At 40.4% G+C, this 24324-nt stretch overlaps 1 protein-coding gene across 10 annotated transcripts in view; it reads right to left on the bottom strand.

Annotated features, from left to right (window-relative positions):
- The window catches only part of PTPRM (protein tyrosine phosphatase receptor type M), a 700717-nt gene that overhangs the window by 217533 nt on the left and 458860 nt on the right, over positions 1–24324 (bottom strand). For all 10 annotated transcript variants that reach the window (XM_075920958.2, XM_075920953.2, XM_075920954.2 and 7 more), the window contains one exon: positions 3803–3935. In XM_075920958.2, coding sequence (XP_075777073.1) covers positions 3803–3935 — 133 coding nt within the window. The remainder of the gene's footprint in view (positions 1–3802; positions 3936–24324) is intronic.

The raw sequence follows: 24324 nt of genomic DNA, 5'->3' as shown, positions 1-24324 counted from the left end.
AAGAGGAGCCTTAGCTCTTTCTATCCTGGAAAACAACCCCTCACTCTCACAGTACTTGGGAGGCCAATCCTCACCTACAGATAACCCCCAACCTGAAGCAAATACTTTCCAGTAGCCACACAGCACAGCACAGATACACTCACCCAGGAACATAGGGCACGTCTACACTTGCTCCCTATCTTGAGATAGGGATGCAAATGTAGCCGACCTAAATTGCTAATAAAGCGGGGATTTAAATATCCCATGCTTCATTAGCATAATCTCACTTGCGCGCTATTCTGATCGCCAGCTGATTTGAACCAGGAAGTGCACTCCAGGCCGCATTAGTCGAATCAAACCCCTTGGTTCGAACGAACGTTACTCCTCATTTTTTGAGGGGTTTGATTTGAACTAACGTGGTCCAAAGTGCACTTCCTAGGTCAAATCAGCTGGCGATTGGAATAGCGCGCGGGCGAGATTATGCTAATTAAACATATTTAAATCCCCGCTTCATTAGCAATTTCGGTTGGCTACATTTGCATCCCTAACTCGAGATAGGGAGCAAGTGTAGACGTACCCCTACTCCTTCAAGAAACCCTGTTGCCAATTCTATCCACAATATCTATACAAGTGACACCATCACAGGACCTAACCACATAAGTCACAACATCAGGGGTTCATACAACTGCACATCCTCTAATCTGATCTATGGCATGAAGTGGCAGGAATGCCATGTATACTGGCCAAATTGGACAGTCTCTGTACAAAGGATAAATGGACACAAATCAGGATTAGCAACACACACATTTTAACCTGCCTGGACAGAATTTAAAAGAAGCCATTTGTAGCCCTGGAATTGTGTAACTAATAAGTTAGTTAGTTATAATGAATGTATGTTATAGCAAAAGGTTTGGATTAAACTTAAACACAACATGTAGGCCTCAGACAGGCCAGGTAACTTTGTTAACTTAGCTCAAGCTCTGTTGATGTTAGCATGTTCTCATGTTAAAGCAAAGGATGGAATATTGCAATACATAGTGATGTTAATATTAGGCAAGGCCTTGTAGTAGATAAAAAGAAGTTTAATGTTGAAAGACTTCGTAATTTTGTTAAAGTGACTAGAAGTTCCCCACTGTTCCATGCTGCAATTCTGTAAATGTATTGTTTGTGTGAATGAGAGAACGTACGTTTTAGGAGAGATAAGTGTGAAGACCACTGCATGCTCAAATGATCAAAGGAGGGGCTAGAGACTCAGAAGTACCAGATAATTATCAACTAAGTGAAAGCACACTGAAGACGCAAACTGGACCAAGGCAGATTGACAAACCCTGAAGTTAGTGGCAAGCACTCCTTGATAGGGAACTAATAACAACTTTCACCAGAAGACAACACCCCTGAGGGGTCATCAGCATATGGACATCAAATAACTGTGAGAACAACTTCTTCCCAGTAAGCGTATGTCGTAAGAAGATTGATTATGATGCTGAATGACAGATGAAGGCCTGATAAGGCAAAATTCATAGACTTGCATGGAAGGAAAATCTTATAAAGGATGGAGCGTCTTGTATAGTTCTTCGTGTTCTCATCCTGCTAAGACTATGGAGCATCAGTCCAGACTGACAAGAACCCAGCCTTCTTCCTCACACCCGACCTATCTAGCCAATAGGTTGGGCCGAGCAACAGACTGGTAACTATTCCATCAGCAGGGCATGTGTATGTATGTGTGTGTGTGTGTGTAAATGCATATGCTACTTTGTTATATTATCAATAAATGCGGCGTGTTGATTTATCCCCCTGAAAAAGATCCCGTGTGCTTCTTTTAAGCATAACACGTTCTTCTACAAAGGAATATTATCATCCAACTACAGAGGGAGACTGCTGAACTGGAATTCATTTACAAATTCGACTATCAACTTGGGCTTCAATAAAGATATTAACTGGTTAATGCACTACAAAGGCAATTCCCCCTGCTTTTGACATTCACATCAAAAGCTATAAATGGGACACATACAGATCATTTAATTAGAATAATTAAAACGGGTAACTGTTTTTTTCTGTCACATATACACATCTTGGAATCTGTTATTTCTACTCCAACTCATCTGATGAATGGGTTTTACCCATGAAAGCTCATGATCCTATATATTTCTGTTAGTCTCTAAGGTGCCACAGGAATACTCCTGGTATCTTAACTGTAATTTGTTATAAAAGGGGCAATCTGGGTGAAGACGAGTCTCAGAACTAGACTAAGAAGAGTGTTGCATGTAGGTCAGGATTAAGTGGTGCAGGACTGGCAAAGCAATGCAGGGGAACTTTAATCACTGCATGCCTGCATGTCTCACTTGGTAAGGGGCTTTTGGGCCTCATTTTTATGCTTAAAATGGAAAGTATGATTGCTGTAAAGAATTAAAAGCAAATGCATGGAAGGAGAAGGTACTGCATTTCAGAAAAGATTTTACTCTTGATACATAGGACTATAAACCCTGAGAATGTCTGGGTTTTGTAGGATTGCTCTACTGTCCCAGAGAGTATTTAGGTTGGACTCAAATTTCCTTTCTTCTCTGTAATGGTCTCTCATTTCCTCTTCTAGTTCCTGTAGTGGACACTCCCCCTCTATTAAGCATAACTCAAGATCCCCTCCACTTACCCCTTTCTATCTTAAAGAACACTGGGGCCCAGCTGGCTCTGAGTTGAGCCCCAGTGCACGTACCTGCCTACCACTGATTTAAATGTGCATTTGGGGGCTCCAAGACAGCCACTACCACCAATTGCTCAATGTGCTCTAGGTATGGAAAATCCCAGAGCTATTATGCACTTGTACAAATCACTAGCCTACAAGCAATATATCAGGGACTTAACAGGAGGGCCTGAATTTCCTCTAAGGAAGAGAAGGAAACACAGGCCTATGACTGAGAAGCTAGTGGGAAGTTCCAGGAAACTGAAGTGGAGGTAGGTTGGAAGGCAAGGGTAAGGGATGAGCACTGAAAGAACAAACATGCAGCCCCACAGCTGCAAAATCTTCTGCATCTCAGACTAGATGGCCAAACCTTGATTCAACTTGCTGCTGAAATTCTCCAATCTCCTTGCTGCCAAAAACAAGCAGTTTTCTCCTTCTCCTGACCAGGAATCATTTTACCCCTTTTACATGGTTATGGAAATCAGAAAGGCAGCAAGGTTTTTCTTTAACAAATCAAGGCAGCTCTGTCTATTGCTGTAGCAGTTTTTCCACAATACCAAACCTAAACACATGTGTGTGCAACCTACTTTTGGAAACGTCCAGCAACTTTACAAGTGAACCATTTTCATTTGTTTTTATAGGATGAAGTCTGCACAGAACAATATAGACTTAATCTACACCATAATTCATCTCAGTTCCCCTGTCCTTTTTCTATCTAGACCAAACTTTTCCTTTCCTTTCAAGATGGGCAACTTTCTCAGCTTTCTGTTGGGGAATCACTTTATATCTAACTTTTAGCTGAGCTGCTGAACAGATTCAAACCGCCCTCCTGGGACAGAGATACTGTTCTTATATTATTTGGACCTATCATGCAGTAGTAATATGTACAGTGCTAAAATAATTAATCTTCAGTTGTTTTTCTTTTATCACAAAGCCACAAACCTTAATTCACAAAAACAGTGCTGCAAGATGAAAAATTCATATAGCACAGTTTCATAAAATGCCACAGGGCTTCTAGGAAAAGCAGCAGCATTTCTTTAACTCTGTAGTGAAGACCAGTGAGGTGACTGGATACTTTTACCTATATCATATTGAAAACTGCTGTGACACAAATATGCACATAGAAAACATCTATCAACTGCTCACCTTTTCTTCATTACCAATACAACCCCCAGAAATATAATAACGAACAGCAAGATGCCTGCAATGACTCCGGCAATTTTAACAGTGTGGTCTGTCTCCTTCTCCGGCTCTGGGTCTGGTTTCCGAGTAGCAGCTCCTACGAAGGTAACAGATTTAAAAGAGGTGGGGGAAAAAAGAATAAAGACATTAGACTTTCTTCTCCTGCTATATTTAACATTCATAGTAATAAGCCTATTGATAATAATGAGCCGACAGACATCAATGCTGTTATTTAAAAAAAAATACTTGTTTAATATGCACCGAAAGGAATGAAACTGTTCATACTGTTCTACTATATTTTGCTAAATCACAACACAAGATGGATAATACACCCACGTCTGACTGTTTATTTATAAAGACCCTCTTCACACATACAATTTTCTATATTTTTATTATCTGTGTTGGCTCCCTGTTCTTCCTGCCATTTAAAAACTTGCCAACACAATAATAACTATCCTAAGCCTTTATCCAAATTTGATTTGCTGGAACATCTTCCTTAATTATTTTTCATAAATGAAGCAGTAATTCCATAACATATTAGCTTAAACACCTGGAAAAGTGAGATAAGCTCATTTACCACACGCAATTGTTTTTTTGTTTTGGGTGGGTTTTTTTTTTTTTGTACAATAGACCTTTTTTTTTTTTGCCTTTGGAAATCTAAATCTAGGTCACATCTGGTAGGCAAAAGACTCCTTCTAAGCAATTTATTCACAAAGTGGGAAGCAGCTGATGATCACACCACTGGCACCCACGTTTAATATCTGTTTAAATGAGATAACCAGTGCCTTGCAGCAGCTACTGTCTTAGCTCTTCCAGCTTCTCCATTTAAACCCCCCACCATTTGTAATGTTTACTGTATAATGTGATGGAATGTCAAATCCATGTCTGATGAAATATCCATTTTCCTCCACTAAATGAGTTCAGGATGAAAACTGTTAAGGAAATAATATTCAATTCACTAAACTGATTTTTTTGAGAACTTAGACTTTTTTAATCAAAATGTAACATATTTATCAGTTGAGGCACCATGTTCCTTTTACAAAGTGGACAGAAAGTTCTAGATATTGGCATTTATTTATCAGTTTTCTTATTACAGCTTTTATCTGGATGGGGAGAAAAGGAGAGAGAAAATGCAATTATACTATAGTATTTTAGAACTAGCATTCACATCACAGTCTCCTGGTTTCATTAAGGGCACTGAAAGCTACAGTTGTTGTCCACTTGCCCTTTTATTTGCCCTTGTATGAAAAATTGGTAAGGCAAGGATTTTACTTGGGACCACATTTTCATCAGCTCCTTTCACACAACTAAAGACGGATTTGTTTGGAGCAGCTCCAGTGTGACATTTATGGACCAGATTTTGGAAAGAGCTTAGTGCACTGAAAGAGAAAATCTGGCCACTTTTACTGGTACCTACATGTGCTGAACCCTCCTGAATGTTTGGACTCAACTAGGAATGCTGAGGTCTTCTTGAAAATTCTGGACAAGGTGTATTGTAAACATAATGGGCTAGTAGATATTTGCTATTTCTGCACCTAGTTCTACCTTGTTTGCTACATCTAATATCTCACTATGAAATGTCCCACTATAACAAATGGGAAATTTGAACAATTAAAACCTAGGATGTGTAAAAATAGTGGAATTAGGCTGGGTATTTTCTGTAACAGATTGCATACCATTTTATTCTAAACAACCCTATTTTTAACTTCCCTGTAACATATGATGGATTCCTTTAAAGAAGCTCCCTATTACTATAACTGATAGTACACAAAGCATGTTAGGTATTTAGAAGATACCTACAGTATCTACAAATATTAGAGGGGTAGCCATGTTAGTCTGAATCTGCAAAAGCGGCGAGGAGTCCTGTGGCACCTTATAGACTAAAGTGTGTTGGAGTATAAGACCCACACGTACATGCATCTGACGAAGTGGGTCTTTGCCCACGAAAGCTTATGCTCCAACACTTCGGTTAGTCTATAAGGTGCCACAGGACTTCTCGCCGCTTTTACAGTACCTACAGTTCCCTCTTAATGCAGAAAACAGGTGTTGGGCTAAAAATGACAGGTGACACAATATGGACTACCAGTACCCACTATCATCATACGAGTAGGATGGGCTTGTTAAATACTAACAGTAATTGTGGGATACTGTCCAATACCCAGGAGTAAATTGTAACGATGGTTCCTGAACACCTGTACCAAAATTTGGACCAGAAACTATGCATTCCAAAGAAGTATCTGGATTAAAATAAAAAAACCCTCTAATTTTTGACCCAAAGTAATTCAGTAAAAGTCTTGTTAAATCCACTACTAGTAGAAATAAAAATTGATATGGATTGGACTCAGATAAACGTCTCTAAAATGGAATCAATATATTTATCCTTCTCCCTTACCATTTGGATGGCCTGGATATAAATACATCAGCACCCCAGTGGGCAAGCAAAATGAGATGTATCAGACACTAGATTAGGAGGAGCTGGTTTTTAAACAGGGATTATGAAAACTGTGATTTAGAGGTAATTAAGAACAAGCTAAGTTCTCTGACACAACTGCAAGATAGTCTCTACTTACTTGTGAATGAGGCTAATATTGGTTCAAATGGGCTTGGGGCACCTTAAAGCAACATGGGACATTTGTCAGTGGTTACACACCACCACCTGGCTGTTGTATAACAAATAAATCAAATTAGGCAAGAAAACTGCCTTGGCCATTTGATGTACTGAAATGCAAATTCTTAGCTTAGCATCACTTCAACATGAAATATTTTGGGTAATATTCTGGAAATGTTAGGGTATTAGAACATCTTTTAAAACAATGAAAAAGGTCATCGTTTGACATCTATAGATATGAATGGATGCAATATGTCGCCAGCAGAGCTAAACCTGATTTGTTACTAGGTGAAATTCTTGTTAAGAATTGCTACATCTAACTAAAAGAGAAATGACAGCCTGTCATTGCTATGAAATTTTTACAGGCTGGTCCCCTACTTCTAAGGGCATATTATCTATCATGTTTCACCCATTAATTATTTTATCCTGTATTTGTTTAATGGGAATGTGTTGTGGGATAAAGAACATGTTTGTTAACTCACAGTCACTAGCTCAAATTACTTTCAGTATATTGTTTTGAAATAACGAGTAGTCCAGTGGCACCTTATGGTACGTTTACACTGCGGGCTAAAGTCGCGTTAAGATATGCAACTTCAGCTACATTAATTGCCCAACTGAAGTCGAAGTACCTTAACTCCACTTTTGGCGCTGTGTACACAGCAGGAAGTTGAAGGAAGAACACACTTACTCCTCCCCTTCTCTTACTCCTTATGAAATTAGGGTTACAGAAGTCGGAGTAAGAAGCCCGTTATTTTGAAATTATTAAAAAATAATATGAATGATAAAGAATAATTTCAAAGTAATAGGCTTTCTGTAAAGACATGCACTTTGTTATTTTGAAATAAGCGTGCAGTGTAGTCATAGTCAGGGCTTGACAAATAATACAATCTACTCGCCTGTGGCATGCTCAGATCGCCGGACAGCGCGGCTGGTGAGCGGGGCTCGCCGCGGTTCGGAGAGCCCTGGTCATAACCTTAGAGACTAAAAATATATATCATGAGCTTTCGTTGGCAAAAACCCAATAATTATATAAAGTGTGATCCACTCAAGAAGTATTCTTGAGAGGGTCATACTTTATATAAAAAAAACAAAAATGATCTGGTAGCACTTTATAGACTAAACATGAAGAAAGAAGGTAACATGAGCTTTCATAGGCACAATACACTTCTTCATATGACCAGAGTTATGAGTAGGAGAAATGAAAACTCGAAATAAATAGAAGGGTGTGGGGGAGAGAAAGATGCTCTGTCTCCCACTCATCTTCCCCCCTCCTTTTTTCTTAAAGTATCTGGAGAAAGGATGCTGAAAGCTCATGATATCTATCTATCTATCTATCTATCTACCTACCTACCTACCTACCTACCTATATGCTTGAGAGGTCAAAAGGGAGATAATGTAACTACGAAACTAAAATGTAGCTTTTATGCAATGTAATGTGCCTCAGTATACCTTACAAGCCATCCTTCTGACTTGAAGAAAGGAGCAGCCTAGTGCTGTTGGCAGAAATGCATTAAGCAGACTGCTTGTGTTTGTTATTAATGTTAAAGAAGAAATACACCAAAAGGGTCTACTATCACCCTTTTACTGTTAGGATTGTTTTCTTTTTTAATTTAAGATTTTTTTTTGTACTAGATCTGTGTTTACAGAGACAATTATGTAATTTTTGTTTGTATGAGTGAAGAATGAGGAATGTGTGTTAGAAGATAGGTATGAAGACAATCACCGTATCAGATGTTATAGGGACTGGATGACTGGAACATCCAGCATTTTCTAGTGTGCAAGGTGACCATCTTCTTAATTCAGATTTGTCCTTATAATTTCCTTTCTTCTATGAAAGCTACCAGTGTTAACTTAACTGATTAATAAAAGCATAAATCTACCTATAAAAAGAGATTAAATAAAATCTTTTTATAATCTAAAGGAGATATCTGCATCATCCAATATGTTTTTCTCAATATCTATTATCTCCCTCCATTACTGTGCAGGGCCCTCAACATAACAGAATCAATATAGTTACAATGTGCAAGGAAGTGAAGCATGCCAACAGCACATTCAAAGCATGCACCCCATGTGCATGTTATGGAGAGCTTCTCTTTTAGGGTCCTTTGCATGGTTGTATGCAGTGCCTTTTTTGGAGTTGAGGGGGAGGATCCATGGCCATACAGATCCTTCAGCTCAGATATGAAGTTTTTCATACCTGGAGAAGGGATATTGGAATGGCAGAGACTAGAGTAGGGACATATGAACATAGGACAGGAGTGGGCAATAAGGGTATGTCTACACAGCAGCGTTATTTTGGAATAACTAACTTTATTCTGAAATAACAGCTGGCATCTACACACAAGCAGTTACTTTGACATAATGTAGAAATAATGCCCAGCCAGAGGAAAATAGGAACAGCAATACTGGGTCAGACCAAAAGTCCATATAGCCCAGTATACAGTTGACAACAGCCAATACCAGATGCCCCAGAGGGAGGGATCACAACAGGTAATCTTCACGTGATCCCTCCCCTGTCACCCAACTCCAGAGAAACAGAGGCTAGGGACACCATTCCTACCCATCCTGGCTAATAGCCATTGATGGACCTAACCTCCATCAATCTATCTAGCTCTTTTTTGAACCCTGTTAAAGTACTAGCCTTCACCACGTCTTCTGGCAAGGAGTTTCACAGGTTGACTGTGTGCTGAGGGAAGAAAAACTTCCTTTTGTTTGTTTTAAACCTGCTGCCTATTAATTTCATTTGGTGACCCCTAGTTCTTATATAGTGATGATTTTATAGACCTCTATCATATCCCCCCTTAGTCTCCTGGGGCATGTCTACATTACCACCCTAGTTCGAACTAGGGTGGTAATGTAGGCAACCGGAGTTGCAAATGAAGCCCGGGATTTGAATTTCCCAGGCTTCATTTGCATAAAGCCGGGAGCCGCCATTTTAAAATGTCCGCTAGTGCAGACTCCGTGCCACGCGGCTACATGCGGCATGGAGTCTGCACTAGCGGACATTTAAAAATGGCGGAGCCCGGCTTTATGCAAATGAAGCCCAGGAAAGTCAAATCCCGGGCTTCATTTGCAACTCCGGTTGCCTACATTATCACCCTAGTTAGAACTAGGGTGGTAGTGTAGACATACCCCTCTTTTCTAAGCTGAAAAGTCCAAGTCTTCTTAATCTCTCTTCTTACTCCGGACTTCTTTCTCTGACTCCTGTAATCCTCATTTCATGAGAAGTATGGGAAGTCAGGAGAAGAATGCTCTAACTCGGACTGGTGTGCAGACAGCACCAAAAGCCGAAATAAGCTATTTTGACTTTAGCTACGCATTGACGTAGCTCAAGTTGTGTAGCTTATTTCAGATTTAGCCCTGCTGAGCAGATGTACCCTAAGAGACTTGTGGCCCAGATGTGGTTCACGAGGGTCACTGGTGGGCCATGGGTCAGATGATTTATTTGAGCATCTGCAGGTATAGACTCTTGCAGTCCTTGTTGGCCACAGTTTGCTGTTCTTGGCCAATTAGAGCTGCAGGAAGCGTGACTCAGCCTGCGTTGCTTCCTGCAGTTCCCAGCGGCCAAGAACAGTGATCTGTGGCCATTGGGAACGGTAAGCAGTCTTACCTGCAAATGCGCAGATAAATAAAGTGGCTAGCCGCCTGCCAGAGGCTAACTCTATACAACAACATGTGGGCTGCAGGCTGCTTATTGCCAATCCTGACGAAGGAATTACCACAGTGGTTCACACAACGATCCATCTAGTACAGTGTCCTGTCTCAGCTGTTAGCCAGAGATGCTTCAGAGAAAGGTGTAAGAAACCTCTTCAGAAGACAGATGTGGAAAAGAACCATCCTCCATGATGGCCTCAGGCTAATTTGCCCTAGTCAGAGATTGGTTTAAGCCTGAAACAATGTTTTATATTTCTTTCTAAACTCTTTTAGTATGAACTATTTCAAATCTGGACATTCTTGTTAAGCCTATTATTGTCCAATCCCTCTTGGACTGTTACTGTGTTTTTGGAGTCAGTCACATCACAGAGTAGTAAGCTTCAGGGTATAAACACGTCTTAAATGAAAAAGTACTGTCCTTCATCAGTTTTGACTTTCCCACTTTCCAGTTTTATTGAATGTTCCACTGTTCTTGTGTTATGTCACAGGGGGAAACAGAAACTCCTATTTTACCTTACATAGGCCATTCATTATTTTATATAATTAGATCAAACCCACTCTCACTTCTCTCCTTTCTAAAGTAAACTATCCCAATCAATGTAACGATTATAATAATTCATGTCACCCTTCTTAGAGACCCCTTTCATTCTGGATCCTTTTTATCTGTTCACTGTTCTATATAAGGCTGAGCCTCAGATGTATAATGGAAATATATATTTTTATATTATATATCTAGCATCCCTTTCCTTAGGCATCCTATCGTTTCATTTGCTTTTTTTTTGACCATAGCTGCACATTGAGCAGAGGGCTTCACCAAGATATGTCAGGTTTATGAATAGTTCAGATTTTTCCCTCCAGTGTGTGTTACTTTGCATTTATCAACTCTGAACTTCATCAATCATCATGCTGCCCATTCATTTAGTTTCACTTTGTCCCTCTGAAGCTCCTCATATTCTTACTTGGACACCGCTAACTTAAATAACTGTGTATTATCTAAAAATTAAATTTGACTGCGCACTCACCTTTCCAGAGATTCAGCAACCACTGATCTACCAGGGCACTTAGAGGTGCCAACACCACTGCTAACCATTTGTCATGACGAAAATTGACCTTTTATTCCTACTCTGTTTCCGGTCTCAATCATTTTCTGATTCATGACAATACTTTGTTTCCCAACTTAGTTTCTTTAGTAGCCTTTTGTGAGAGACTTTGCCAAAGGTCTATTTAAAATCTAAACGAATTACATTAACTGATTCTTTTGTATCCTTTATTTCATCATCATGTTAAACAAATCCTAAGAAACTAATGAGATGTGATTTTCCTTTACAGAACCTGGGCTAGTTATAAACTGCTATATCATGATCTAACCATCTTAACATTTTATTACAGTTTTTATTATAGTTTTAACCAGTTTGCTAGATATAGATCCAAGGTTTACCAGTTGTAATCCCCCAAATCAACCTTGCAGCCTTTTAAAAATATAGTGACGAGATCTGCTACCATAAAATCCTCTAGTATCATAGCTGTTTTTAATGAGATCCCCAATATTTTAGCTGCTCAGCCACTTAATACTAAATCTCCCTCAGAACTCTTAGATATACTATAGCATCTGGGTCTGGCGACTTATTACTTTTTAAATTAGCAAGTAGGTCCATCAATTTCTTCTGACATCTCAATCTGTGATAGTACCTTATATTTTATTACCAGAAAAACATAGTACCAGGGTAGGTATACCCGCTAACATCCTTTGTAGCAGAGATGGATGCAACTAAATCATTGAGCTTCTGAGCAATGACCTTTTTTTTCTTAATTTCTCCTTTTGTCTCTTGGTATTCCAGTGAATCCAGTGAGTTTCTCTCTCAGGCTTCCCAGATCTGATTTATAAGGATTTTTGTTTTTATATTCATTTGTTCTTCAAAATCCATCCTAACTCCCTTTCTCTGTAAAAACAAGTTTCCTGGAAGACGACAGAGTGACATCATCATGTCACTCTGGCACAGCCTTGGCCCTCCCTGGTGGATGGGGTGGGAGGAGCACAGCCTTGGCCCTCCCTAGTGGCCGAGGGGGCAGGGGGAAGACAGCCAGGGCTGTCACGGCCTTGGCCCAGCCCTCCCCAGTGGCCAGAGGGAGCACTTGGGCTGTCTACCCCCAGAGAGGGGGAGTTGGCAAGCGTAGCAAGTAGGGGGGCAGCCCCCTAGTCCTTCTTAATTTTCCTTTCACATATTGTCTGCTGTTTACTGGTTTCACTGGGATTCAATTTTCAGATTTTGAAAGATCTCTATTCGGCTCAAAAAATCTCTCAAAATTTTCCATCTAGGCATACTGGTTTATATCTTGCTTACTGATTTTGATTTTGTTCAATGGTATGCATGCCTTGAAGAAATTAATGTCTTCTGAGGTAGCATCCATGCCATGTGTCAGGATTTTACTTCATTTACTTTTGACTCTAGGGCCACTTTGATTAGCCTCATTTTATTAAAATTTCCCTTTATAAAATTTAGTGTCACTGTTTGATATCTTATTTCCCATTAGGATGTTGAATATTATGGTCACTATTACTTAGTGGCTCAGCTACTTTTAATTCCTGAACTAACTCCTGCAACACAATCCTGTCGCTGCTCCATGGCTTCGAGGAGTTAATGGAAAATTCCTCTCTTTTCCCAACAGAATTCTCAGGGCCCAGCTGTCACTCTGTCTGGGTGCTATGGGAAGGATCATTCCCCTTGTATCGGAATATTTTTTGCTATCTATTCCCTGTGTTTTGTAAAGAGACAAGCACAATGCTGATGGTTTATATAGAATGAAAACCAATAATAGCTTACTGAACGTAAAGCAAGGTTACAATAAGTAGCGTATGATGCATGCCTTATTAAAATTGTTTAAATAAACTCAGAAAACATAACATAATTCTTTTAAACAGTATGGAAATCTGTTTGAATGTGCTTGTCAAACTAGATAATTTTCCTGAATAATAAGAGCCCCCCATCAGATAAATTCAAAATAATATTAGAGAGTGAGAGCACACGCAGAAAGCTTATGTTTGTTTTAAATTAATAAAGCTGTTTAGGAATGTTTATGAAATATCTATTAAAATAGATAAAGAAGTCACTGTATATGAATAAGCAATCATTAAAATAATCCCATTCCAATGGCCAGGAGCTACCAGTCATACTATAAACAGGCAAACTGAAGGAAATGGGATAAAAACAACAACTAACCAAAACCATCTTCAGTTGCTCTGAATAAAGCACTTCATTCAAAATCTCTTAAGATTTTTCTGCTATTTATTTACACCAATAAATAGTCCATTCCTCTAACTAAAATAGATTGGTCTTCACTTTATTTCCCACTCAAGACTGACCAATTGGGTGCCTTTTTACTTTCACTGCAGCTTTATGGTATCTAACCATCTTGCTCAATAAGTCATTCCCAAGATTTCTCCAGTTAAATTTCATTTTCAGGTGTAACCTCGACTGATGTAATGGTTAAATTTAAAAGTCTCCCCGATGATAACACAGCTAGTCTAAACCATCTCAGTCTCCAATGACTTACTTTCCTATTATTAACCAGACCATGATTTTTTTTTTTACTTTAACTATTGACCTGTGCTACTCTGAAATTGGTAAATATCCATCTGCTTTTCCCTAGGGAAAAATTAATAATCACACCTACAAGATTTCATACTCTTTTGAGGCATGCAATCAAATTATTATGCAGGTAGCATGATCCAAGTAGTATCACTTTTCAACACCTACCTTTAACTCATTTCACAGAGCAGGTCAGGGAAATGAAATGTTATACCCCTGTGTGACAGCTGCATTGTGATTAGGCAGCTGGAATCATGCAAAACGGGAGACACAGACATGTGGCACTGCCTTTGATTATCCATTCCAACGACTTTATTGTTGCTGCCACATAGCAACAGGATTGAAACGATCAGAAAATTTGGCATTAAAGACTCCCAAGCCTTCCAAGTACACAGCAAAGCACAAGAGTAGGTGGGGAAGGCATTATTGTTATTATTGCTGTTATTTCAGTAGCACCTAGAAACTCTAAATCAGATTGGGAGCCCTGTTGTGTTAGGAACAGCTCAAACACAGAGCAAAATGAGCCTTTTCCCCAATGAGGTTCAGTCTCAATTAAGACAGGCTGCAACAAGTCAGTATCACAATCTAACAGAAGAAATGAGAGAGGGAGGAAAACAATTGCGCAATGGGTATCAATCGTTCCTTCTGTTATGACTTGGCACTTAGAGAATTATCCTCGTAGATCTTCAGAAAGGGACTGAAGAAGGGTCTTTATGCCAGTTTCCTCCTCATACGGAGTGAATTATTGAGCTCTAATTTCCAAGGTTGTGGCAGGAGAGGCACTTCTACAAGTAAGTCCAAAATACTTGCTATTTGAATTGAAATGCTGGTCCAGATGCCAAGATTTGAGACTGTCCTGGAGATGATCCAAAACACGTACAGATCTATAGATTAAATGAATTACTGCCCCAGCTAGTCTGTTGATACTGAAAGCAGCTGACATTCAGTCCTCATCTGCTAACCAGCATTTATTCTGCTCACAAAATTATTTGTTTCAGTACTCCCACCAGAATTCCAGAAATGCTAGAAACCTCTCCCCCCTCAACATACTTCATTGGTTCCTTTCATATTAACATGCTTATTTATTCTTTGGAAAATGTACTGCTTTTTTGTCCATATGGTTGAAGTTACAAGGTGTTGATACACTCTGGGATAGGACATAATTTATGACAGAAGGTGGTTTTGATCATTTTTTCCCGTTTCCAGTACATGCATTCAATATAGTAGCTTTGTAAACCCACTGGCTTAAGGTCTATTTTCTTTTTACAATATTTTCCCTTTCTGCCTTGCTGTTCCCTTGCCAAATGATCAGGTGTAGATAGTATTCTCCAGTGAGCAGGAAATATGTCTCTCTCTGCGTTTTGGTCAGTACTGAATCCACTGTTAGTTCTGAAATCCCTGTATCTCTCCCTATAACATGATAACTCCCATTCATTTTCTTTGTTTTGGTGAATTATTCATATACTATATATGGAGAACTGGGCCCTAATTTTCTAGAGAGGGTGTTTACTTATCTCTATATTATTATTTTATACTATATATATATTGGTGCTCAGTTGTCTTTCCTTCATTAACAAATATTGTACTTTAGTAAAAGTCATAGGTCATGTGTGTGTGCAAGTACACTCATGAAAATATGTCTTATGAATAATGGTATATTGCAGCAGCAGTCAAAAAAGCAAACAATGTTAGGAATCATTAAAAAAAGGGATGGAGAATAAGACTGAGAACATCTTATTGCCTCTATATAAAACCATGTTATGCCCACATCTTGAATACTGCATACAGATGTTGCTGCCTCACCTCAAAAAAAGATATATTGGCATTGGAAAAGGTTCAGAAAAGGGCAACAAAAATGATTAAGGGTTTGGAATGGGTCCCATATGAAGAGAGATTAAAAAGACTTGAACTTTTCATCTTAGAAAAGAGGAGACTAAGAGGGGATATGATAGAGATCTATAAAATCATGACTGATGTAGAAAAAGTGAATAAGGTAAAGTTATTAACTAGTTCCCATAACATAACAAGTAGGAGTCACCAACTGAAATTAATAGGTTTAAAACAAACAAAAGGAAGTTTTTCTTCACACAGCGCATCATCGGCCTGTGGAACTCCTTGCCTGAGGAGGTTGTGAAGACCAGGACTTTAACAAGGTTCAAAAAAGAACTAGATATATTCATGGAGATTAGGTCCATCAATGGCAATTAGCCAGGATGGGTAGGAATGGTGTCCCTAGCCTCTGTCAGAGGCTGGGAATGGGTGATGGGAGATGGGTTGCTTGATGATTCCCTGTTCTGTCCACTCCCTCTGGGGCATCTGGCACTGGCCACTGACAGAAGCCAGGAGGAGACTGGTCTAGATGGATCTTTGGTCTGACTCAGTATGGCCCTTCTTATGTTCCTATGTAAGGTATTGAGCCATGTGATACAATTAAATTCACTGATGGAGATGCCTTAATCTCTTTTGATTTTCAATTCAGTTTATAACTGTCAACTCACTTTTAGCACATGTGAACTCAAAGTAGGAGTTTGGGGTTTTGGTGGGATTTTTTTGATGGATATAAGAAATAACATTCACAGATGCCACAACCAAACCAAACTAATAATGTGATGTACATCCCTTTGCCTCATCATGATCCATGCTCTAGTGATTAGCTATACTGCAGGGCTATTTATTTTAAAGCCCCTCCTTCAAGCATCAGGTGCCTATACATTTTAAAAAGGAAAAAGAAAATTAAAAGAGCCCCTCAAGCTATTTTAACTCTGACTGTGACTCCAACAACCAACCACACAAAAAAGTACCAAGAAAATAAAGCTTAATTCCAACTTTAATTACTAACCCCCCCCCCCACCTGTACTAGAATCTCTGACCCACTTCCTGGTTTACAAATGCCAGCTCTTAAGACAGGGTGGAAAAGCAAACAAACACAAAATTCCCCCCAAAATAAAACAGCTTTTGTCCTCGTGAGAAGAAATTACTTTCCAATAGCTCCATTTTTCACCAAGAAAACCTAACAAAATTAAAGTTTTCATTCATCACGAGGTGATAAAATAGTCTCAAATACTCCCTGGTGCTGGAAGAAAGGGGGTAAAAGGAGGGAGATCTGGTCTCTGGGCACATCTACCCTGAAGCATTATTTCGAAATAACACGGTGAGCGTCTACACAGCGAGCCCGGCCTCTTATTCCAAAATCTGTAACCTTCATTTCACAAGGAATAACGTCCGTTTTGAAGAGCTATTTCAAAATCGGGCATGTGTAGATTGCATAGTTTTGGTTACTTTGAAATAAGTGGCCTCCAGAGATTCTTTGTCACTCTGTTCACTCATCAGAACTCATCAGAACTCTGTAGTGTCCCTTCCCCTGCAGCCTTTAAAGCTGCAGCCACAGGGGAAATGGCCTGTGGCCCAAGGAAAGCCCTGCGCCATGCACCAGCAGCCTTCACAGCTTTCGCTGCTGCCATGAGTAACACCCACATTATTGGATAGTCTGCCCCACTGTGTTAGTTTTCCAATATAGGTCTGGATAGTTGAAGTCCCCCATCATCACCAAATCCTGCGCTTTGGATGATTTTGTTAGTTGTTTAAAAAAAGCCTCATCCACCTTTTCTACCTGGGTAAGTGGCTTGCAGTAGACCCCTAGCATGACATCACCCTTGTTTTTTACCCCTTTTAGCCTAACCCGGAGACTCAGTCAAGACTGGACATTTTGTTCTGCTGGCATGGACACAGATAGCTTGATTGTTGTCAATGCTTCTATGAACAGAAGGGGCCACATCCAGCAGATTTGCCTCAGGAGTGCAGGAAAATGGCCTGGTATCCAACAGTAGCTGATTAATTGGCGTTCTTTGGGATTCTGTGGCTAGGAAGTTGGGGTTCTCACCAAAAGGAGAATTGTCTTCGGATACCACTGCAGATTGCCAATTGAGAGTTAAGTTCAAAGAGCACTCAATCCCACTGTAAATGGCAGCAAGCTCTCTTTCTGTGCTGCCATGGGGGTAGGAGGCAGCAAGTCAGGGCAGTGGTGAGTTTCCAGCTCTAAAACTGGACAGCCTTTCATCTCCAATCTAAGTTGTCATTTGTACAGATTGAAAGTCTGCACTCTATCAACTCCAGAAACATGACCCCCAAGCCTCCCTGACATTATTAAGAGGCTTCATAAGTAATGCTGGAAAGTCAGTTCCTTGGAATTCCCTGACTATCCCATTCACTGCTCGTTGGTTTCTTTGGAAGAGGGCATAACAAGAGTGATAGAAAAAAATTATAAGAGGCTTCCTTTCTAAAATGCTGGACAAAAAGACAAAAAATCTTTTCATTATTCTTTTCATTCCCATCTAATATCAACTTTAAAATATACAGATGGAGAAGGCTTCATCCAATTTTTGGATGAGAAAAAGAGTAGAAGTTTGGGAAGGGAAACGTGTTAAAAAATATAACAGACAAAAAATTATCCCATGGAAATCTGCCTCTGTAGCTGAGTTACAGTACTAATGCTGTATTTATGCAAACCTCAGAAACATTTGCAGTTTTTGGCAATAACAGAGCTGTCCAAATTGAAGCAATGTTAAATGTATCAACAAGAATAGACCCTTCTGAATGTATAATTGTTTATTACTCATTTACGCTTCATTTCTCATAAATTGGTTGCAGTCTTTTAGGGACCAGGGAAAACTTTCTAAACTGTTACATTTTAGCCAGAATACTTTACATAGTCTATTTTCCTATAGCTCCTTTCCCTTCACTGCTAATTATCAAACTATTCATAAACAGAAACTTATTCAATGATTCCCAAACTAGGCTTGTATGAAATATGGGTACTTTGCTTCATAGGATTTTCATGTATAATTTCTTTGGTTCTGACACACACAAGTTTGCAATTTTGCTTCACTTTGAGCTTCAAGTCTGAACAAACTGAAAAAACGAAAGCAGAACTTAGTCAAAATTGCTTCATTTTGTCCAGTTTGCCTGCAGAACCACGAGATTGCAAAATCCATATGGTTCTGATGCAAATATGTAAATCTAATCTGGCTCAGTTAAGATGTTTCTATTTGCATACAAACTTTTTATTTATCAACAATAATGGGAAGTGAAATGACAAAAAACTACATGAGAGTTTAGGATAAATATTTTTGAAAATACACACAAACACATATTTAATTGTCATCTTAACAATTACAGTGTTCTAAAGTAATCTATTATCAGTCTAACTCCCATAATTAAAGAAACACACATTTCCATTATAATGCATGGGGAATTAGGTGAGCAACTCATTGAAAAAGAATGGTGGTGTCTTGCATAGTGTTGAAAAATTACTCCAGAGCTAATGTTACCATAGAAGTTATATATTAACATTTTAATTCTTTTCATGGAATACAGAAGCCATGTGAACCACAAACTATCATAATATTATGCTGCCCAAAGAGGTATTCACTTCGGTCCTCTTGGTTATAATAAAAGAGTAATGCCCTCCTACTTGCTGTAACTTTCTAAACACTATGGCTATGTCTACACAGCAGCGCTATTTTGGAATAACATCAATTACCATGTAGCGTGCGTCCACACAGCAAAGCCTATTATTTCGAAATAAATTCAAAATAACAGGCTTCTTACTCCAATTCCCGTAATCCTCATTGTATGAAGAGTAAGGGAGGTCAGGGGACGAGTGCTCTATGAAATACTGTAGAATGCTCTAGAAAAAACTCGTGTGTTGACAGCGCCAAAATTAGCATAGCTCAAGATGAGTAGCTTATTTCAAGTTAAGTCCTGCTGTGTAGACGTGCCCTAAGGCTTCTATTTATTGTTGTACACTCTTAATTTAAATGGCTCCATGAAATATGACAATGTTCTATTACTTGTTATAATTAAAGCAAACTTTGTCAGATTTGCCACACCTCAGAGCCACATATCTTACCAGAACCAGTTCCCTTTAACCTGCATTTCTTACTATTTACCAATTAAGAATATAGTCAATAACTACAGATGGAAAAAACAGAATTCACACTCTTTTATTTTGATTACAGTTCTAAATTTTTCACATTTCCCTTGTCTCTCATTTTTTTATTGCAGGGCATGCAGAACATGTCCAATTTTGGAAAGCAATAATCAGAGGCATAATTTTTCATATAAAGAGTGAAATTGTAGATTATGAGATACATAAACATTATCTAAAAATTAATTCATGATTTTATTCTCTTGTATTTGGACTAGCTGCTATTCTAGTCCGCTCTTGAAGATCACACATTTTGGATGTCAATTTGTACCAGGCAAATGCTAAAGATTTATCTAATTTGTTATAGTTTATACCGCTGTGCTCAGCTCATTCATATTTTTGTCATTTAACTTCAGGTTTTTTACATTTCTATTTTTTCAGTGATATTAAAGGAAAAGATAACCTCTTTCACATAGATTAAAATTACTGACCGAACAGATTTTTTTTCAAATTAGAATGGACAAAATGGGCATGTTCTGGTGGCAAAAAAAACTTTATACAAGTATACAAGGCCAAATTATTTTCTTAGATGTGATCTGGAATCTATAAAGTTCCTAGTTAGTTAGCTGTGTCTTCAGTGGATTGAAAACAGACTTCACACCAATTAAATGACCCATCAATACTCAGCTCTCCAGAGCAAATGCACATATTCTCACTTTCTATCACAAAGTCTAACTAATTGTGTTGTGGACAAAAGTCCTTTCTGGGGGCTGGAAAAGGATTACTATCTTTCAGGCCACAAAGCAGCAGTGGATCTGCTCCTGGTGATACATCCTATTGCTTGCAACGCAAGGCTTGTTTCTGGTTGCATCCATATGTCCCCATACTGGGGAAATGACAGAGGGTATGTCTACACTACAGCACTAATTCGAACTAACTTAGTTCGAATTAGCGCATCTAGACTTAAAAACTAGTTTGAATTAGCATTTTGCTAATTCGAACTAGCATGTTCACACTGAGTGGACCCCGGCAGGGCATCAGATTAGGACTTAAGAGTGTGGAGCTGCTGCCTCAGGCTAGCCCAGGGCTGTGCTTAAAGGGACCCGACCCCCACCCCGGACAGACAGTTCTCAGGGGTTCCCCGCTTGCAAAGCAGTCCTGGCTTGGAGTGCCCTGAGTGCCCACACTCGGCACATCACAGCACTCGGCCATCAGACCGGCTGCACTTGCCGCAGGCTGCCATCTGGAGGGGGGGGGGGTCAATCAGGGGGGGCTGCAGGAAAGCTTCCACCCCGGGGAGCCCGCAGAGCCACCCCAGTCCTCCCCATTGGGGGCTCGTACCCCATTCCTCCCTCACCTCCTTCCACTTACCCCTTCCTAGGCCCCCTTCCTGATGTAGAAAATAAAGGACACGTGTGTTCAAAAATAGAAACTCTCTCTATTGAACAAAACTTGGGGAGACTGGGAATAGAAGGTGGGAAAGGGGAAGAGAGAGGGTGGGAGAGGGGAGGGCAACTAAAATGATGAGGGGTTTGGAACAGGTCCCATATGAAGAGAGGCTAAAGAGACTGGGACTTTTCAGCTTAGAAAAGAGGAGACTGAGGGGGGATATGATAGAGGTCTATAAAAGCATGAGTGGTGTGGAGAGGGTGCATAAAGAAAAGTTCTTCATTAGTTCCCATTATAGAAGGACTAAAGGACACCAAATGAAATGAATGGGTAGCAGGCTTCAAACTAATAACAGAAAGTTCTTTTTCACTAAACAAATAGTCAACCTGTGGAATTCCTTGCTGCAGGAGGCTGTGAAGGCTAGAACTATAACAGAGTTTAAAGGGAAGTGAGATAAAATCATGGAGGTTGGGTCCATGGAGTGCTATTAGCCAGGGGGTAGGAATGGTGTCCCTGGCCTCTGTTTGTGGAAGGCTGGAGATGGATGGCACGAGACAAATGGCTTGGTCATTGTCTTCGGTCCATCCCCTCCAGGGTACCTAGTGTTGGCTGCTGTCGGCAGACAGGCTACTGGGCTAGATGGACCTTTGGTCTGACCCAGTACGGCCATTCTAAGCTCAGGGCTCAGGGTCGGGGGTCTCACTGGACCATCTTGATTTTCATGCACTCCTGCTCCTGGGTGGCCAGGCTGGCAGCTCTCCTGCCCTAGGCGGCCACTTTCCTGTGCCTAGTGTGGAGGTCGTGGATGAGGTCCATGATGTCTGCACTAGACCAGGTGGGCGCCCGCCTCTTGCAGTCCTGGGCAGGCTCCCAGGAGCTGCCAGCCTGGTCCTGGGAAGAGGTGGAGGGCTGGGTGGCAGCGGGTGGCTGGCACGAGCCGTGCCAGGTGCAGGGTCTGCTGGCTGGGTGCTGGCAGGCTTGCACCTGGCACGGGCACGGTAGCCAGCCCGTGCCCCTTTAAGGGCTCCGGGGCCGGGAGGGGGGCAGAAGAGTTTCCCTGGTGGTGCCCAGAGTGGCCACCAGGGAAAGCTGGGGAGGGCTAGCCTCCCCCTAGTTCAAATTAAGTGGCTACACAGCCCTTAATTCGAACTAGTTAATTCGAACTAGGCGTTAGTCCTCGTAGAATGAGGTTTACCTAGTTCGAATTAAGCGCTCCGCTAGTTCGAATTAAGTGCCCCTTTGGTGACTATATGCATGCAGTGGCTAAGGAGGATTAGGGAAGTAAGCAACTAGTTGAATAGTCGACTACCTAGTAGGGTTGCCAGGTGTCCGGTATTCATCTGGACAGTCCAGTATTTTTCCTCTTGTCCGGTAAAAAAATTCAGAGAATACTGGACACCTGAGATGTCTGGTATTTTCTAATTTTTCCCCCTGCCAGGAGGCGAAAATGCTGGGCACCTGGCAACCCTACAAACACTCAGCGTCCAGCCTCCCCCACGCTCCCGAGTCTCCCCTAGTTCTCAACACCCCCAGCTCTCATGCTTACCTGATTCCGCAAGGCTGCCAGCACAAAATTCAACAGAATGTTTCCCCGGTGTTTTTTTTTGGGGGGGGGGGGGGGGAGGGTGTTCGATATTTTTGTTTCAACCATCTGGCAACTCTACTGACAAGCCTAGGCTTATCAGGTAGTTGAGTCACTACTCACTCCCCTCCCTCCCCCTTGCTGCCTCTGTATTAGAGGCAGAAGGAGTGGAGGGAAGCAGATGCCGGGGAGAGCCAGCTTAAAAACCAGTTCCCCCCAGCACCGTCTCCATGGGGTGTTTGTGGGGAGAGGGTAGGCAGAGGCATAGAGGGCTGGGACCCAGCGGGAGCCAGGACTTCTCAGTTCCAGCCTGCTCCGGGTCCCAGACCACTTCAGCTCTGCATTTTAAATGTAGTAAGAGCAGCCAGGCTCTTTCTACATTTAAAAGGCAGAACCATAATGAGGTAGTTCCAGGACCCGGCACAAGCCTGACTTGCTCCTACTACACCTGCAAAGGAGCCCCATATCGACGAATCATGTTGATACAAATTGTATTGACTACATGATTAGTCAATTACCCACTTCTTAATATCCTTAAGGAGGATTCCTTGTGTGAGTTCTCTAAATCTTGTTCCCTATTCTCCTAATCATGCAGCAGAACTGTATTCCCCTGATGACAGAACCTTCCACACAGTCATTGCTCAAAGAATAATAAATCATTACTATGTGGCCCAGTATCCCTGACTGATGCCTCTAGGTGATATTGTAAACATAACACCATGTTCAGAACGTTATTCTACCAAACCCTTTAACAAATTCTTATTACAATAAAAATAATGAAACAGAATACTTAAATCAGTAGACTTCTGATAATCCGGAACCTTTGGGACCTACGTGGTGCCGGATTATCGGATATGCCAGACTATCAGGAGATACTATAAGATGGCTATATATATACTGTATATAAAGAATATACTGTATATAAAGTGTTTGTAACTCTTTTTATTGTAGCACAAACACTGTCCAGTGTGCCACAATGCCAGTGGCAGACTGACTCGGTCTCGTCCGGTTTCGCTCGGTTCAGCTGCTGCCACGTGACTCGTTTTTTGCCGAAGCTTATTCACTAGGCTCTTGCCATTTTGATGCCAGACTATCAGGAATGCCGTACAATTAGATGCTGGACTATTGGAGTTTTACTGTACTGAGGACATCACTACGCTATCAATTGATGTTTAATCAACTCAGATTCCTATTTTTATACAAATGAAGCAGGTTTACAATTGGATGCTGTCATTTAAGCATTTCTGGTGGCAGTAGCCATCCCTCAGTATAACTGTTTTAATTTTAGCTGCTTTGTGTATGTGGACAACTTGCCTATGTTTAAAATGCTACTTGATTTTCCTGCACTGTCTCTGAAGGAGAATATCTGACACTTGACTCAATAGTTCATTGCAAACAAAGAATAAGGCAGTTCCCACGGCATGGCTGTATCCTCTTAACATTTTCTTGTAACTATACTGTTCTATAGATGAAACTTCCACGGCAAAAATGACAAATATAAACACATAAAAGAACAAAAAGGGCAATAAATCACAAGTGACACTGCATCCCATTAAAATGCACTCAGCTGGTGTTGCAGAAAGTAGAAAATTTTCTCCTCACTTTACATTGTGGCCAGCTAAACAGGGAGGATCAGAACCCTTGAATTACACAAACAACAAATATTAGAGCTCTAATGCAAAGATAGAATAATTTCAGTATGGAGATGCACTCTCACATTGCTTCCTTGTCAGCTGGCCA

Source organism: Pelodiscus sinensis, chromosome 2 (assembly GCF_052426305.1).
Source record: "Pelodiscus sinensis isolate ZL-2025 chromosome 2, ASM5242630v1, whole genome shotgun sequence".
Classification (NCBI taxonomy): Eukaryota; Metazoa; Chordata; order Testudines; family Trionychidae; genus Pelodiscus; species Pelodiscus sinensis.
Note: the sequence above shows the minus strand (reverse complement) of the source record. Positions and strands in the feature narration are given on the sequence as shown.